Source organism: Caretta caretta, chromosome 6 (genome assembly GCF_965140235.1).
Source record: "Caretta caretta isolate rCarCar2 chromosome 6, rCarCar1.hap1, whole genome shotgun sequence".
In the NCBI taxonomy this organism is placed as follows: domain Eukaryota; kingdom Metazoa; phylum Chordata; order Testudines; family Cheloniidae; genus Caretta; species Caretta caretta.
In genome coordinates, this window is record NC_134211.1 from 122103941 (window position 1) to 122120476 (window position 16536).

A 16536-nucleotide genomic window follows, 5' to 3' on the forward strand; every position below is an offset into this window, starting at 1 on the left:
GCATGAGGATCAAAATTAGCAACTACTGTGAGTGTGGAAAAAGGTCACATTAATAAAGGAACCCCTGAATCAGGCTTCCTGCCACTTTAAAAGCGCTGTGATAACTGCATACCGGCACAGTTGCTAAGGAAGCTGAATTATCCAGACTTCAACTTGTTCGATTAACACCAGGTAAAACCAGGCTCAGAGTTGGATGTTGCCAATTTTTGCACTCACCTGTAGCCAAAGCCACAGCCCGCAGGACTGAGCCAAGAACAGGGCAGCGTCTGAAACAACATCACGGACTGTATCTAAGAGATGGCTAGGGACTCAATTAAATCTTTCTAGGATATTGGGTAATGTATTTGTTTAAAATACCTATTATTGACAAGAAAGATTATGCACTATTATGTTGATAAATATTACTATGGTATTGATCCCTACTGTGGATAAGGACATCAAGACAATATGTACGTAAACTACCAAGAAAAGTTGTGTGAAAAGTTAGAGGATGTATAGCATTGTCAATTTTCAAGCATTACGACACAGCTTTTTAAAAAGTGTTTATCGGAACAAATACCAAAACCTCTAAAACGCTTTAGGCACCAACCTTCATTTGAAAAATGAAACAATACAAAAGAGACAAAGAAAGTGCTGCTGCAATCCTGATGAACTACGAGGGGTATCAGAGTAGCAGCCGTGTTAGTCTGTATCTGCAAAAAAAAAAAGGAAGCCTTGTGGCACCCGAGAGACTAACAAATTCTTGACGTCTGATTTGTGTCCATTTATGTAAAAGAATAAATGGACACAAATCAGACGTTAAGAATTACAACATTCAAAAATCAGTCGGAGAACACGTCAATCTCTCCGGTCACTCGATTACAGGCCTAAAAGTGGCAATTCTTCAACAAAAAAACTTCAAAAACAGACTCCAACGAGAGACTGCTGAATTGGAATTAATTTGCAAGCTGGATACAAATAATTTAGGCTTGAATAAAGACGGGGAGTGGATGTGTCATTACACAAAGTAAAACTATTTCTCCATGTTTATTTCCCCCCCTCCATGCCCCACCACTGTTCCTCACACGTTCTTGTCAACTGCTGGAAATGGCCCACCTTGATTATCACTACAAAAGATTCCCCCCCCCCCCACCCCCGCTCTTCTGCTGGTAATAGCTCACCTTATCTGATCACTCTTGTGTATGGTAACACCCATTGTCTCATGTTCTCTGTGTATATAAAATCTCCCCACTGTATTTTCCACTACATGCGTCCGATGAAGTGAGCTGTAGCTCATGAAAGCTTACGCTCAAATAAATTGGTTAGTCTCTAAGGTGCCACAAATACTCCTTTTCTTTTTACTAGGGGTATGTGATTTGTCGGTCTGCACACAGGACAAGGAGCCAGGAACAACTGGATTCTAATCTGGCCTCTGACCCTGCCTAATTTTATGACCTTGAGTGAATCATCAACCACTTAATCTCTCTTCCTCAGTTTCCTTGGCCATCTGTAAAATGTGGATAATAATTACCTACCTCACAACCATGCTGTGGGCATTAATTAGTGTTTACAAAACACTAAGTATTATTATTACATAACAGGGTACATGTGACACTGATATAAAATCAGGACATGAACATGAGATTGACTTTAAAAACACGGTGTGTCTTGAGGCTCAGAATGTAGGGTGCTGCTGTCTGAAACAGAGAGAAAAGTTCTCTTCAACTTGAGTTTATTTGATCCATTTTAAGCTGGTTCAATGTCTGCAGATGTTTTTGAATTAAGTGTAAATTTTATTCTCCCTCTTTTTTTATTATTATTATACCAGCAATGGCAAAACACTATGAGAAAGATGCCACTGAAAAGATCTACATCATTCCTGGTATTTACATTTTACGATTACAACACTTTAAGGACAATTTTTAAAAAATATAGTGTTTCGAAAATATTGGGCTGTCTTTCAAAACTATGTATGATTTTAGACACCAATCCTGCAAATACTTAAGCACTTGTGCAACTTTACTTACATGAGTAGTCCCATTGACTTCAATGGAACTACTCTCATGACTAAAGTTAAGTGCTTGCAGGATCAGGGTCTTAGAGCCCAGATGCTCAGAGACAAAATTTACAAAGGACTTGTTTGTCCAGGGGTGGGGGAAGGGAACTGACCTGGTCCTTAAGCGGAAGTGCTTATCACGACTATAGTACTGCATTTATTGATTCAATACGCTTTAGTTTATCGCTATCAGCCACTGTTTTGGAAGGAAAAAACCTGATCCTCCCAGTGGGATGTGGTGTGGAAGTGCTGGGACCCTAGATGCACCTATTCAAATATTTTAAGCAGAAGCCCGTGTAGAAGGCTAGGAAGAGCTGAGTTGGAAATGACCTGGCCTCAACAAGATCCAGCCGCAAAGCCCCAAAAGACACGGATGGTGTAACTGGTCACTGATTCAGAATGAAATGGAAAGAACAAGGGAAGAAGAGACGCTATCAGGCAGACTACCAGAGGGACATGCCACAGGAACACATCTCACATTAACTGCCACATCTAAGGCATGGTCTAGCTCCCCTGACAGGGTGGTTCAGGGTCTCTGTGACTGCTCAAGCCCCACAACACATGCAAAGACTGTCACTTATGTCTTTGTCTTACTCACAACCTCAAGTGGAATCTATTACAGACCGCCTTTTAGGAATCTCTCTTGAAGTGTATCAAAGGCAATTCTCTGAACTGAAAGCAGGCATTTCCCTGCGGCTCTCTTGGTGGCAACACTCTTCTTATTAAAGTTCGGGGCTTCTTATGATCAGAGTCAGCCAATCATGCTAAACTAGGCAGTGGTGCTGTGACACATCATAGCACAGTAGCACCCATAATACGCCAAGTTATTAGCAGCAGAATTGTGGTAGTACCTACAGACCCCAATCACAGACCAAGTCCCCATCGTATTAGGCGCTGTACAAACACAGAACAAAAAGATAACGCCTGTCGTGAGGCATTAACACTATAAAAATATCACCAACATAAAAAGACATGGGGTGGATAAAATAAATACAACACACAAGGAAACAGGTCTAAGGGATGAAGAACACATGCCTTGTTGTTTCTTGGGTTTTGCTGCTGTTGTTTTTGATATGCTCTAACCCATCAGAAGTAATCAACACCCAAACAACTAAACTCACTTTAATCAAATTCCGGTCAAATCAGGAAGCAGTATTGTAGAATCGTAGAAGTGTAGAAGCGTCTATCCCCCTGCACTGAGGCAGGACTAAGTAAACCTAGCCCACCCTGGACAGGTGTTCGTCTGATTCTTAAAAACCTCAAGTGATAAAGATTCCACAATCACCCTAGATAACCTATTCCACTACTTAACTATCCCTATAGTTAGGAAGATTTTCCTAATGTCTAACCTAAATCTTCCTTGCTACAGATTAAGCTGATTACTTCTTGTCGTTCCTTCAGTAGACATGGAGAGCATGTATATCACATTTGTTAAATTTATTTGCATCCTGGATACAAAAAACTGAGCAAGATCACAATCAAAACAGCACAGAACTGTTCCAAAAACTGTAAACATGCATTATAGCTATGACCCACAGGCACTGTCTAAGGTAATACAGGTATGTATCCCATCAGGAATTATTTTAGAAGATGAAAAGGTTATTATTGTAAATATATTATTAATTCCAGATTAACATAGAATATGGTTAAAATATGGAAACAGGCAAAGGAAGATGCTTAAAATTAAAATAAAAAATGTTAAACTGAATGAGGAGTCATCAAGATGTGCCGGAGCTAGCCAATGAAATGAGACAGTTACCCCATTTGTCTCTCCCTTCACGCTCCCATTGTCTGCTGAATTCACTTCTTCCATCTTGTTTTAAATATAGTTTGTAAATTCTTTGGGGCCAGGGACTATCTTTTACTCTGTGACCATACAGCATTTAGCACCACAGGGGCCCAGCCATCATTGGAGCCTCTAAGTATTGGTATAATAATAATTAGAGCCCTGCAGCCAGGTTACTTACAAGGCATGCAATGTACCTGGGGACCCAAATGTGCACTTTATTAGGAAGATTTTTGTGAAGTGAAACAGTTCTGTTTTGCACTGTCCTTAAATCAAGTACCTATCACTTGAAACATTATTCAACTTTGTATTAGGGTATACATGGTTATGCTAAGAATATATTACCTTAAACTTACAATACTGCCAAGAAAAAGAGTACTTGTGGCACCTTAGACACTAACAAATTTATTTGAGCATAAGCTTTCGTGAGCTACAGAAAGCTTATGCTCAAATAAATTTGTTAATCTCTAAGGTGCCACAAGTACTCCTGTTCTTTTCGTAGATACAGAATAACACGGCTGCTACTCTGAAATACTGCCAATGTAAAACATCAACATATTACGCAGGAAATATTGTACTTTGCATAACTATCAACCGACTGTTAAAGAAATCCAAGATAACTGACCACAAGTCTAGGGGAAAAAAATTGAAAAAGTATAATTTAAGATGAAAATTAAAATATAGCTCTAATAGGTTTTCATTTCTAAAATTACTTTCTCTAATTAAATCCTAATTTCCAACAAGGGGCAATGTCAGTTTAAACAGAGACGAGAAACATCTTAGATGCAGAGGTGAAGAGGCAAAGCATTGAATAAACTGCTCAGCTCTTTTGGGGGCTGGGAAAGAGAAAGCAACTTAGTCTGTAAGTACCGTTAGGTAATTAATACACCATCCGACACACACAAACTCAAACTGCAGCTGTACAGGCAACATGCTAACCAGAAGTTTAAGCAGGACCAGCCTTACAATTTGCAAGTTCCCCAAGGAACTGGAGGAGAGATGACATTTTCCCTTCCTATTGGCAGAAGAAGAGTGAGTTTGTTTCCCATTTTCCCCCAGTTATACTACTAGAAGGACAAATCAGCCTAGTCAATACACTGCCATGTCAAATATAGCCAGACACACGCTCAAAAGAGTAAGAGCCCAAGCAGTCCCATATTGCTTGCAACACTGGCTGGTCTTGGACACAAATTGTCCCCCCAAGGCTGCTTTCTAAATCCCTCATTGAAAGGCAGGACACAGACACAACACATGTCACAAAACCGGACGCCACACGAAATCAGTACGGTTGGGGTGTGGCTCCAAAATAAATCTCAGGGAGTAAGCTGAGGTCCCTAGAGATTTCAGGAAGCTTCTCCACTGCAGTAGAGCACAGCAACTGGGCACAGAGGAAGCGACCAGCCCCGACCCTGAGACCCCATCCCTGGAGTGGAGGGAGCATGAGGCAGGAGATGCAGATGGACAGGCTACACAGCGGCCGGACAGCAGTCTTCTTAAGACTGGTTACCGCTCATTACTGCATGGCTATGGGAGAGCAGGGGATGGGCATGGAAGGGCTCCTGGACCTGTTAGGGAGACAGCCCATATACTCTTCTCAATTCTCACTTGCTGGGGTGAGACTCTCCTCATTCATTCCCTCCCCAAGTCTCTCCCAGGGGGAAAGGGTCGTGGGAGCTGCACAGGGTCCTCTGCTTGGTGTCCCTCTGTAGAACCCTGACTTTGAACCTCTGACTCAGACTCCCTGCCTGTTTTCTCATTTGTTGTGCCTCAAAATCAGCTGATCCCTCTATTCTCTTTTGGCCCTTCCTCTCTGAAGAGGGGCAGGCCCTTCTGATTTGGTAGCTAGATCGTCAATGGCAATCCATAGAATCATAGGACTGGACGGGACCTCAAGAGGTCATCCAATGATGGAGATTTTGCAACCTCCCTAGGCAATTTATTCCAGTGCTTAACTACCTTGACCATTAGGAAGTTTTTTCCTAATGTCCAACCTAAACTGCCCTTGCTGCAATTTAGGCCCATAGCTTCTTGTCCTATCCTCAGAGGTTAAGAAGAACAATTTTTCTCCCTCCTCTTTGTAACAACCTTTTATGTACTTGAAAACTGTTATAATGTCCCCTCTTAGGCTTCTCTTCTCCAGACTAAACAAACCCAATTTTTTCAATCTTCCCTCATAGGTCATGTTTTCTAGACCTTTAATCATTTTTGTTGCTCTTCTCTGGACTCTCTGCAATTTGTCCACATCCTTTCTGAAATGTGGCACCCAGAACTGGACACAATACTCCAGTTAAGGCCTAATCAGCACGGAGTAGAGCAGAAGAATTACTCCTCGTGTCTTGCTTACAATATTCATGTTAATACATCCCAGAATGATGTTTGCTTTTTTTTTTACAATAGTGTTACATTGTTGACTCATATTTAGCTAATGATCCTCCATGACCCCCAGATTTCTTTCTACAGTACTCCTTCCTAGGTTGTCCTTTCCCATTTTGTATGTGTGTGTCTGACAGTTCCTTCCCAGGGGAGCATTTTGCATTTGTCCTTATTGAATTTCATCCTGTTTACTTCAGACCATTTCTCCAGTTTGTCCAGATCATTTTGAATTTTAAACCTATCCTCCAAGGCCCTTGCAACCCCTCCAAGCTTGGTATTATAAGCTTTATAAGCGTACTCTCTACGCCATTATCTAAATCATTGATGAAGCTACTGAACAGAACCGGACCCAGAACTGATCCCTGCGGGATGCCACCCTGCGGGACCCCACCAGCCCTTCCAGCTTGACCGTGAATTACTAATAACTGTTCTCTGGGAACGGTTTTCCAACCAGTTCCGCACACATCCATCTAGAAAACAAGGGACCATCCAGAGTTTTCTGCTTGGTGTCCCCATCCAGAACCCTGATTTTGACCCTTTGACTTCACTCCCCTTCCTGGTTTTGCACTGGCTGCCCCCAGTACTTCACTGTCCTCTGGGTCTCTCGCTCTCCGCCCTGGATTGAGGGGTGAGCCTGGGCCTGCCCTTCCCAGAACCCAAACAGACCCGGCGGGAGAAGGGGGACGGCTGTACAGAAAAGCATCCCTGGGGGGGCTGTTTGTGCTTGGCCGGCACACCCTGCGCGGACGGGTGTGTGTGTGTGTGGGGGGGGGGGTTAGTTCAGTCTCTCCCCCTGGAGATCTAGGGCGGCGAGGGGGGCAGAGCCGCTGCACTATCACCGCCCCCGCGGTGTGGGTACCCGGCCGCGCACCGCAGGCGGGGGGAGCCCGGCCTGGGACAGTGACGAGACGGGCCGGACGCGGGCACCGCGGCCTGCGGAGCGGGGCAGGAGCCATGGCCCAGCTGCAGCCCCCGGACAGCGGGTCCCAGCCCCGTCTCCCCCGCAGGGCGAAGCGGCTCGCGGGCCCGGACGCTGCAGGCGGGGCGCGGGTCCCTGCGCCGGGGTCGCGGGGGCGGCCTGGGTACTTTACCCGAGTCTCCCCCGGGCACGGACGGCGGCAGCGTGGCCACGTACGCGGCAGCCACGGCAGCGCCCAGCGCCCCGGCGAAGCCACCGGCTCCGCGGCGCTGCGGGCCCATGTGCAGCCTCCGGGCAGGCAGCCCCCCGCTCCTTCCGGGAGAGCCGCGGGGCGGGGCGGGCGGTACCACTGCCGCAGGCCGCGCGGGGGGGGAGGCCCGCAGCGGGGCAAAGGGCAGGCGCTGTGGTCCGCCCCTGGCGTGCTTTCCCCCCCCCCCCCCCCGTGTTGGTACATTCGGAAAGGGTGCGGAGGAGGGGGCCCCGCTGTCTCCCTGGGCCACGCGCTCCCTGCGGTGGGGAGACGCACTACGGGCGGGAGAAACCACTGAGTGGGGGGGCCTGGAGAAACCACTGCGGAGGGGGAGGATTGAGGAGGCTGGAGCAGGGAGGAAGGAGATGAGGCGGGAAGACAGACTGGAGGGAAGGAGGGGGGGAGGGGGTAAGGAGAGAGTGGGGAGGGGAAAGAGGCTGGGGGAGGGGCACAAGGAGAGAGTGGTGGAGGGGAAAGAGGCTGGGGGAGGGGCACAAGGAGAGAGTGGGGGAGGGGAAAGAGGCTGGGGGAGGGGCACAAGGAGAGAGTGGTGGAGGGGAAAGAGGCTGGGGAGGGGCACAAGGAGAGAGTGGGGAGGGGAAAGAGGCTGGGGGAGGGGGTAAGGAGAGAGTGGGGAGGGGAAAGAGGCTGGGGGAGGGGCACAAGGAGAGAGTGGTGGAGGGGAAAGAGGCTGGGGGAGGGGCACAAGGAGAGAGTGGGGCAGGGGAAAGAGGCTGGGGGAGGGGCACAAGGAGAGAGTGGAGGAGGGGAAAGAGGCTGGGGGAGGGGCACAAGGAGAGAGTGGGGCAGGGGAAAGAGGCTGGGGAGGGGCACAAGGAGAGAGTGGGGAGGGGAAAGAGGCTGGGGGAGGGGCACAAGGAGAGAGTGGGGGAGGGGAAAGAGGCTGGGGGAGGGGCACAAGGAGAGAGTGGTGGAGGGGAAAGAGGCTGGGGGAGGGGCACAAGGAGAGAGTGGGGAGGGGAAAGAGGCTGGGGAGGGGCACAAGGAGAGAGTGGGGAGGGGAAAGAGGCTGGGGAGGGGCACAAGGAGAGAGTGGGGAGGGGAAAGAGGCTGGGGAGGGGCACAAGGAGAGAGTGGGGAGGGGAAAGAGGCTGGGGGAGGGGCACAAGGAGAGAGTGGTGGAGGGGAAAGAGGCTGGGGAGGGGCACAAGGAGAGAGTGGGGAGGGGAAAGAGGCTGGGGGAGGGGCACAAGGAGAGAGTGGTGGAGGGGAAAGAGGCTGGGGGAGGGGCACAAGGAGAGAGTGGGGAGGGGAAAGAGGCTGGGGGAGGGGCACAAGGAGAGAGTGGGGAGGGGAAAGAGGCTGGGGGAGGGGCACAAGGAGAGAGTGGGGGAGGGGAAAGAGGCTGGGGAGGGGCACAAGGAGAGAGTGGGGAGGGGAAAGAGGCTGGGGAGGGGCACAAGGAGAGAGTGGGGAGGGGAAAGAGGCTGGGGGAGGGGCACAAGGAGAGAGTGGGGAGGGGAAAGAGGCTGGGGAGGGGCACAAGGAGAGAGTGGGGCAGGGGAAAGAGGCTGGGGAGGGGCACAAGGAGAGAGTGGGGCAGGGGAAAGAGGCTGGGGGAGGGGCACAAGGAGAGAGTGGTGGAGGGGAAAGAGGCTGGGGGAGGGGCACAAGGAGAGAGTGGGGAGGGGAAAGAGGCTGGGGGAGGGGCACAAGGAGAGAGTGGGGAGGGGAAAGAGGCTGGGGGAGGGGCACAAGGAGAGAGTGGGGGAGGGGAAAGAGGCTGGGGAGGGGCACAAGGAGAGAGTGGGGCAGGGGAAAGAGGCTGGGGGGGGCACAAGGAGAGAGTGGGGAGGGGAAAGAGGCTGGGGGAGGGGCACAAGGAGAGAGTGGGGAGGGGAGACCTACCAGGGAGGAGCACAAGGAGAGAGGGGAGGGAAAGAGGCTGGGGGAGAGGCACAAGGAGAGAGTGGGGGAGGGGAGAGTGACTGGGCAGGGAGACAAAGAGCTAGGGGAGCTCAGGACTAGGCAGGGCAAAGGGTGGGGATGCATGGGGAGTGCTGTGGGTACCGGTCTGGTCCAGTCAGGCTCAGCTGTCACCTCCTCACCCCATCTCCTCCTCTGTGGCTTGTCTGGCCCTGCCCCTGGCACATGTACCTGGCTGCTGGGCAGCTCCTCACATCTGCTTTGCCAGCCCTCATGCTGCAGGCTGAGCTGAGCCCTGATTTACACCTGGGTGTGCCCAGCTGACAATGCCACAGGCCTTCCCCTCACCCGCAGCGACAGGATCATCGGAAGCACCATTCCTGCAGCTGTTAGAGCCTGCTGCTCCCTCCACTGCAGCTCCTGTCAGTCACCGGTTCCTCATTGTCCTGCTGGCACAACCCTAGCTCATGTTCCGCTCCTTTCCTGCCTGGCTAATCTCCTCCCTGCTGGGCCACTCCTCTCCCATCTTCAGTAGGAGCAAAACAAAGCTGCCATGAGCATCACCCTCTTTCACCACTCTGATCACATCTCTCTCCCTCCCCCTATTATTATTAATGGCAGAAGAGGGGGTATGTAGGGCAAATCCAACAGCATAGTAGACAGCTGCACCCATATGGGGGTGGTTTGCTTGCAGTTGGCCCTGGTGCCTCACTCATCTCGCACTAGTGGCTTCAAGCAGCTGCAAGTGCACTGTCGTGTCATCACCCCTGGCACCTTGCCTCAGCTTGGCATGCGAAATCTAGTAAAGGTAACTAGCTGGGGCAACAACAAATGAAGGACACGACAGGTTCTCCAAGTGCATGCCCAGGAGTCGTGGTCAAACATTAGACCATAGAAACCAAAAGAAGAATGGAAAAGACTATTTGGCCCCCTTGTCGTTGAGCTGACGGATGGGGATTAAAGAAAAAGAAAGGCAAATGGAACCATTAAATTCATCTGGTCTGAGTTCCTGCATAGCACGGTCCATGGAACCTCGCCCCGTAATCTCTGCATCAAGCCCGTAGCTTCTGTTTGAGCGACATCATAAATGTTAATATGTACAGTGTTGGCACCTAGGTTTCCAAGTGATGGATTAAGGCCCCGTTATGCTAGGTGCCGTACAAACACAACACGCTTTTCAGTCTTTGTACAGACTTCTTTTGGTTTTCTGCATAACTTACAAATTCCTCCTGAATTTTTAAAGTGCTCTGGAGCTCTGATTCTGCCTATACCACAACGTGATTCCTTCCCACAAGCCCTTCCATTCCCAAGCTTGTCCCCAAAGATCTCATCTTCCTATCTTTGTCTTTTTTCCCCAGCCTGATTTCATACTTTTTATGATGCCTCTTAATATTGGAACATACTCCCAAATAACATACACTAAGGGTACCCCCATTACTTCCTCCTTCAAATCTCTTTTGGAAACACCTGCTCCATGAAGTTTATCTCTCTTACTGCCCCCTACCATTCTGGTTGTTATACGTACAGTTCATGACCTTAGACAGACAAGATAGGCTCCTCTCATCTGACATGCACCTGTGTAAATCAGGAGTAAAATCAATGATGTTGCACTACTATTAGGGGGTGGACAATCAGGGCCTTAGAGCAAAGTTTCTGTTATGTGGTTTTTGTTTTGATCATCTTACTCACTGAACAGTTAAGGTGCTATACAAATAATAAGAATTTATGCCCTGAATGGACGTACGTTGTAAAACGCTGATCAAGGAAAGGATTGCAGGCTACAGTGTACAGAATATTAAAAACACCAGCTCACCGTGTGGTAGTTGTTAGGGAAAGTAAATAGAATACTGAGATGTATCGATAGAAGAATAAAACACATCTGCAGAAATCATTATGGGATTGTACAAAAGACTGGTGAGGACATATCTGGAGTATTGAGGCAGATTAAAGAAGGGCTTTTGAATACAAATGTAAAAGGTATAGACGAGGGTAACAAGGATGATAAACAGTCTTATGGATTATATCTAAGTGGAGACGTTGGGAAAATTAGGTTTGCATTCATTAAAAAAAGAGATTAAGGATGGACATGAATGAAATATTGTGTATCAAATTCTGAGGGGCACAAAGAAGGTGTATACTGCAAGAATATTTTAGAGCATAACCAGCTCGAAAACAAGAGGACATGAATTGAAACGAAGAAAGGTATTCAGGGAATTTAGGAGATATTTCTTTACACAGCATAACTGGTGTGCAGAGACAGCAAAAGAAGCTGCCACTTTACCATATTCAAACAGAAGTTAGGTTGTTAGAGGGAACCAGTATTTCAGGATATAAACACTGGCTGAGTAAGATGATGGGACCAAATGGCTGCCTTCCCTCTACAAGTGTTACTCCTTGGTCACCAAGTGTGTTTCAACATATTGAACTCCTTGTCCTGTTTCAGATGTTAGTGGATGAGGCTCATTGGGGAGAAGGAAAAAGTAAGTCGCAGTCCTCAGCCAACCATTGTCACTATGGTAATGAGAGCAATCATTGTTCTTGCACACATTGTGCCTGCTAAAATGTAATGTTAGCAGCAAAGTGAATGGTCAGTTTGCTTATGTATACAGGTGGGGGTGAGGCTCTCTCGCAGAAGTGTTTTGGGTTTTTTTGATTCCTTTGTATTTAACTTGGAAAAGGCATCAACCGACAATGTTAATCATGAGTGATTACATTACTACCACACCATCAATATTTAGGTGTACAGTAGGACAGTGGTTCTCAGCCAGGGGTCCGAGGCCCCCTGTGGGGCCATGAACAGGTTTCAGGGGGAGCTGCCAAGTAGGGCCGGCATTAGACTTGCTGGGGCCAGGGGCAGAAAGCTGAAGCCCTGCTGCATGGGGTTGAAGCCCAGGGCTCTGAGCCCCGCCACCCAGGGCTGAAGCCGAAGCCTGAGTCATGTAGCTTCATGGGGGCCCCATGGGATGAAGCCCCAGGCAATTGCCTTGCTTGCTACACCCTAACAGTCACCCTGGCTTTTATATGCAGAAAACCAGTTCTTGTGGCATGCGGGGCCGTGGAGTTTTATAGCATGTTGGGGGCGGGCCTCAGAAAAAGAAAGGTTGAGAACCCCTACAGTCGGATATGGTGAGGACAAACTGTTCTTTAATTGTCCTGTAAGTTATATTTGTCATGCAAAAGCTACCGCGTTTAGAGCACCAGTAACAAGGTACGTTGATCCAGCATTGGAGGGAAGGCTCGTAGAAGCCTTTATCTTACTGAATAAATACTACATTTTCAAGGGCAAACATATCTTCACTATCGGCACATGCAGTTTGGAGAGTGGCTTTACATTTTGATTCAGAAAACCGAAATGTGATGATCAATGACATTTGACTTTGTGCCTGATCTTTCACTTTTTTCTCAGACATCACTTCCACTGAGGTCAATAGGAGTTTTACCAGAGCAAGATTTGCAGGACTGAACCCTCTATTTTCATTTTGATCAATGCACAGAATAATGTTCCTGAACCAACATTATTATTAGTTCATCTGAATAACCTTGAACTCATCTCATTGTCCCTGAACAACTCAAGCCAGCCCCCTGGATTTTAGGGACATTTAGATTTGAACTTTGGAGCATGAATCCATTTCTACTAAAAAGAATACTCAAATAAAAAGCACAAAGACAACTGAAAACCTTTCCAGATATGTCCTCGTGCTGTACACATTGGTAAAAATTCTGGATGTAGCACTAGAGCATACTCTAGTGGTAGGTAAGCAAAGTAAATCCTTCTGGTTGTGTACAGTATGAATGCTATATTGGTAATGGAATGCGTTCTGTGTTGAACAGGAGGGTAATTCCTTTTATTTCTCCTGTTACAATAAAGCACCTTTGTACTTTTCTCTCAGCATATTAGGAAATATCCAAGGCAAAAAGAAAGTAAACAGGAATGTGTAAAGTAATTTAAAACCCAGCTTGAGAACACATCTCCAAACATGGCTATGTACTTAGTTCTTTTTATCAGGGTCTCTTGCAGATTTACTCATGAAAGACACAGTTTAGAAGAGGCAGGAGATAGAAAGGAAAGAGTAATACTTAAAGCAAATTCTGTTCACCCATGGCAGTGTCATTACAAAGTTGAATGAGCACAATTATTGAAAATAAACAAAAACAATGGACCAGAACCAGTTTTACATAAGAAAATACTGAAATGCTATTCAATTAGTCCAAAGCTTTAGTTAAACCTTTTCTTTTGCCCATCAGTTGATAACGTTAATACAGAAAGCACTCAACTGCTGTACTTGTGTAATAATCAGCATCCATTTAATGACCTTACATATAGACGCATTCAACAAAGCTTCAATATTGTCATCATTGGACTGGTGCAAGAATTTAAGTAGCAAAATTTAACTAGCCAGTCCATTTTTAATTGTTAACCGTATCCTTATATAATAAAAGCACCTTCTAGTGAACAATTGTAACACTATAAATTAACATTGCTTATTTAAACAAGACATTTAACATTCTGTGGTACTGATACAGAAAATACAGGACTGTTTTAAAAGAACTAAAGAGATTATTATCTTTGAGTTTAATTTGTTTCAATAAGCATCAATTTTGCAGATCAGATAACACATGTGACTGACAACTATTTTGACATGCTGCAAGTTGTACCTGACCTAAAAGCAACCGATTGACTGAAGAAATGTGTGGTTGAAATGTCTCAGCAAGCATCATTCTGACCTCACCCACAAGAAGCTGTCTTTGATCTTGGGTCCCAATCCTGCAAACACTGATGCATGTGTTTGGCTTTGCATGAGCTTCATTGGCCTCAATGGGACTACTCATGTTGTCAGATGCCACTGGTGTGGTGCTCTGCTCTATCCAATGTTGATAACAGTCGGCTGCGTGAGTGTGTTCCCTCTGTGTGCTGCCCCAGCTCTGCGCAGATAGCTGACACAGCAGACCCCGAGAGAACCCTCAATGACCACAGACTCCGATAAGGTACGAAGGCACCCAGTCAGGTTTATTGCCAAACGAAACACAGTCTCTAGCTCCCCGGATCAGATGTCTACAGTTCTGCTAGTACATATGTGCTCCCTGACAATGGACACAGCTCAGTCAGTGGCGGGACACCCCACTGCCCCCTAGGCTGGACAAAGACACCGCCCCAGGGATGCATTCTTAAACACAAGTTACACATGACTCCTGACATCTTGAGGTGCAACCCCTCTACGTAGCAAGATAGAACCCCTCTACTGAGTAAGATGCCGCCTCTCACCTTGTACATGTTGGTTTGAACAGAACAACTCTATCCATCATATTACCCTTTTGCCCCTGTCTTTAGGATGGGTCCGCCTGTTCTTTGTTATCTCTGTGTAATGTGCAAGTATCGGAGTGTTCTGGTATCGTCCTGGCATATGTTTGTATTTCTAGTGTCCAGTACCTTTTAGGTATGTGTATTTTTGCAACATCAGCCCTTTCTTTTTCAGCTTCTGTGAGCAGGGCCTGCCTCTGGCTCACAGCTTAACTTTGCTTTGTGTTAGCAAAGTCTTGACCATTACTTTAGCTCAGGCCTTAGGCCTCATACTGGGCCTCTGATACAAGGGTTTATGTTTCAGGGCCTCATCTTACTACAACTCGTATGTGTAAAACTAAGAGCACACAACAGTGTTTGCAGGACTGGGGTCTAGTTTGTTATATATGTTTTGTGATATTTCAATAAGCAATTTAAACCTCCTCCTCCTACAACATGAAATAGGTTAACCTTATTTCTCTAGAGGCAAATTTTATTTTCCATACATTTGCAACTTCATAAAATCCACTTCATGGCCTTCTTGTTGTGTACTACAAATGACTTCTTGTGTGCAGCTCTTTACATGTATCTCAATTTGGGGCCTGATTTTCAGTGGTGCGGAGCTGTCACAGTTCTCATTGGCTCAGCTGGAGTTTTGAAAGCTCAACATTTCTGAAAATCAGGCCCTAAATTTTTACACATGATTTCTGTAGCCATGTGTAACTTAGTTTTTTCTGCATGCCTTAGTTAAATAATTTAGGGCCCGATCCTGGTGTCTGATCTACACAGACAGAGCCCCATTAACTTCACTGGCACTCCGTATGGGCTTAAGCATGTGCCCACATAGATCAGGTTGCAGGATCGTGGTCTTCGATGGCAAAAGAACTGACCATTTCCAGCTGCAACAAATAAGATCTAGTTGTTCTCAACCAGGGGTACACGTACCCCATGGCGTATGCAGAGGCCTTCCAGCGAGTACATCAACGCATCTAGATATTTGCCTGGTTTTACAACAGGCTACATAAAAAGTACTAGCAAAGTCAGTGCAGACTAAAATTTCCTACAGACAGTGACTTAATAAGTACAATATTTCTATTCCAATTGATTTACTTTATAATGATATGGTAAAAATAAGAAAGTAAGCAATTTTTCTGTAATAGTGTGCTGTGACACACTTGTATTTTTATGTCCAATTTTGTAAACAAGTAGTTTTTAAGTGAGGTGAAACTTGGGGCTATGCAAGACAAATCAGACTCCTGAAAGGGGTACAGTTTTCTGGAAAGGTTGAGAGCCACTGATCTAATGAACTAAGCAAGATTATTGGAAATAGATACCTAAAATCCCCATAATCCTCAAGGGGCCAAACCCTGCTTGCTTTACTCATGTGAGTAGTTCCATTGAAGCGCGAGTGGGACAATTCACACAAGTAAGAGTTTATCACGGTATAATTAGCCACTCTTTCTTACCAGGTTTCAGAGTGGTAGCCGTGTTAGTCTGTATAAGCAAAAACAACGAGGAGTCCTTGTGGCACCTTAGAGACTAACAAATTTATTTGGGCATAAGCTTTCGTGGGCTAAAACCCATTACAAAAACTAATTTCTCCCTGCTGATACTCACACCTTCTTGTCAACTGTTTGAAATGGGCTACCTTGATTATATTGGCCTCATTAGCACTACAAAAGTGATTTTTTTCTTCCCTGTCAACTATTGAGAATAGCCCACTTCCACCTTAATTGAATTGGCTCGTTAGCACTGACCCCCCACTTGGTAAGGCAACTCCCATCTTTTCATGTGCTGTGTATTTATACCTGCCTACTGTATTTTCCACTCCATGCATCTGATGAAGTGGGTTTTAGCCCACGAAAGTTTATGCCCAAATCAATTTGTTAGTCTCTAAGGTGCCACAAGGACTCCTTGTTGTTCTTTCTTACCAGATTCAATGGAGCAATGCCAGTTTATAGCAGCTGAGGATCTGGCCCACCAAATTTAATATTATGTTAGTTAGACA

At 46.5% G+C, this 16536-nt stretch overlaps 1 protein-coding gene across 4 annotated transcripts in view; it reads right to left on the reverse strand.

The window, feature by feature from the left end:
- TMEM260 (transmembrane protein 260) overlaps nucleotides 1–7581 on the reverse strand; it is a 48493-nt gene extending 40912 nt beyond the window's left edge. For 3 of the 4 annotated variants that reach the window (XM_075129973.1, XM_075129972.1, XM_075129974.1), the window contains exons 1-2: nucleotides 7286–7581; nucleotides 590–692 (exon numbers count right to left, since the gene is read on the reverse strand). In XM_075129973.1, coding sequence (XP_074986074.1) covers nucleotides 590–692; nucleotides 7286–7567 — 385 coding nt within the window. In that variant the 5' untranslated portion in view covers nucleotides 7568–7581. The remainder of the gene's footprint in view (nucleotides 1–589; nucleotides 693–7285) is intronic. The other variant, XM_048853049.2, reaches the window with a different exon arrangement.
- Between the last annotated feature and the right edge of the window lie 8955 nt (nucleotides 7582–16536).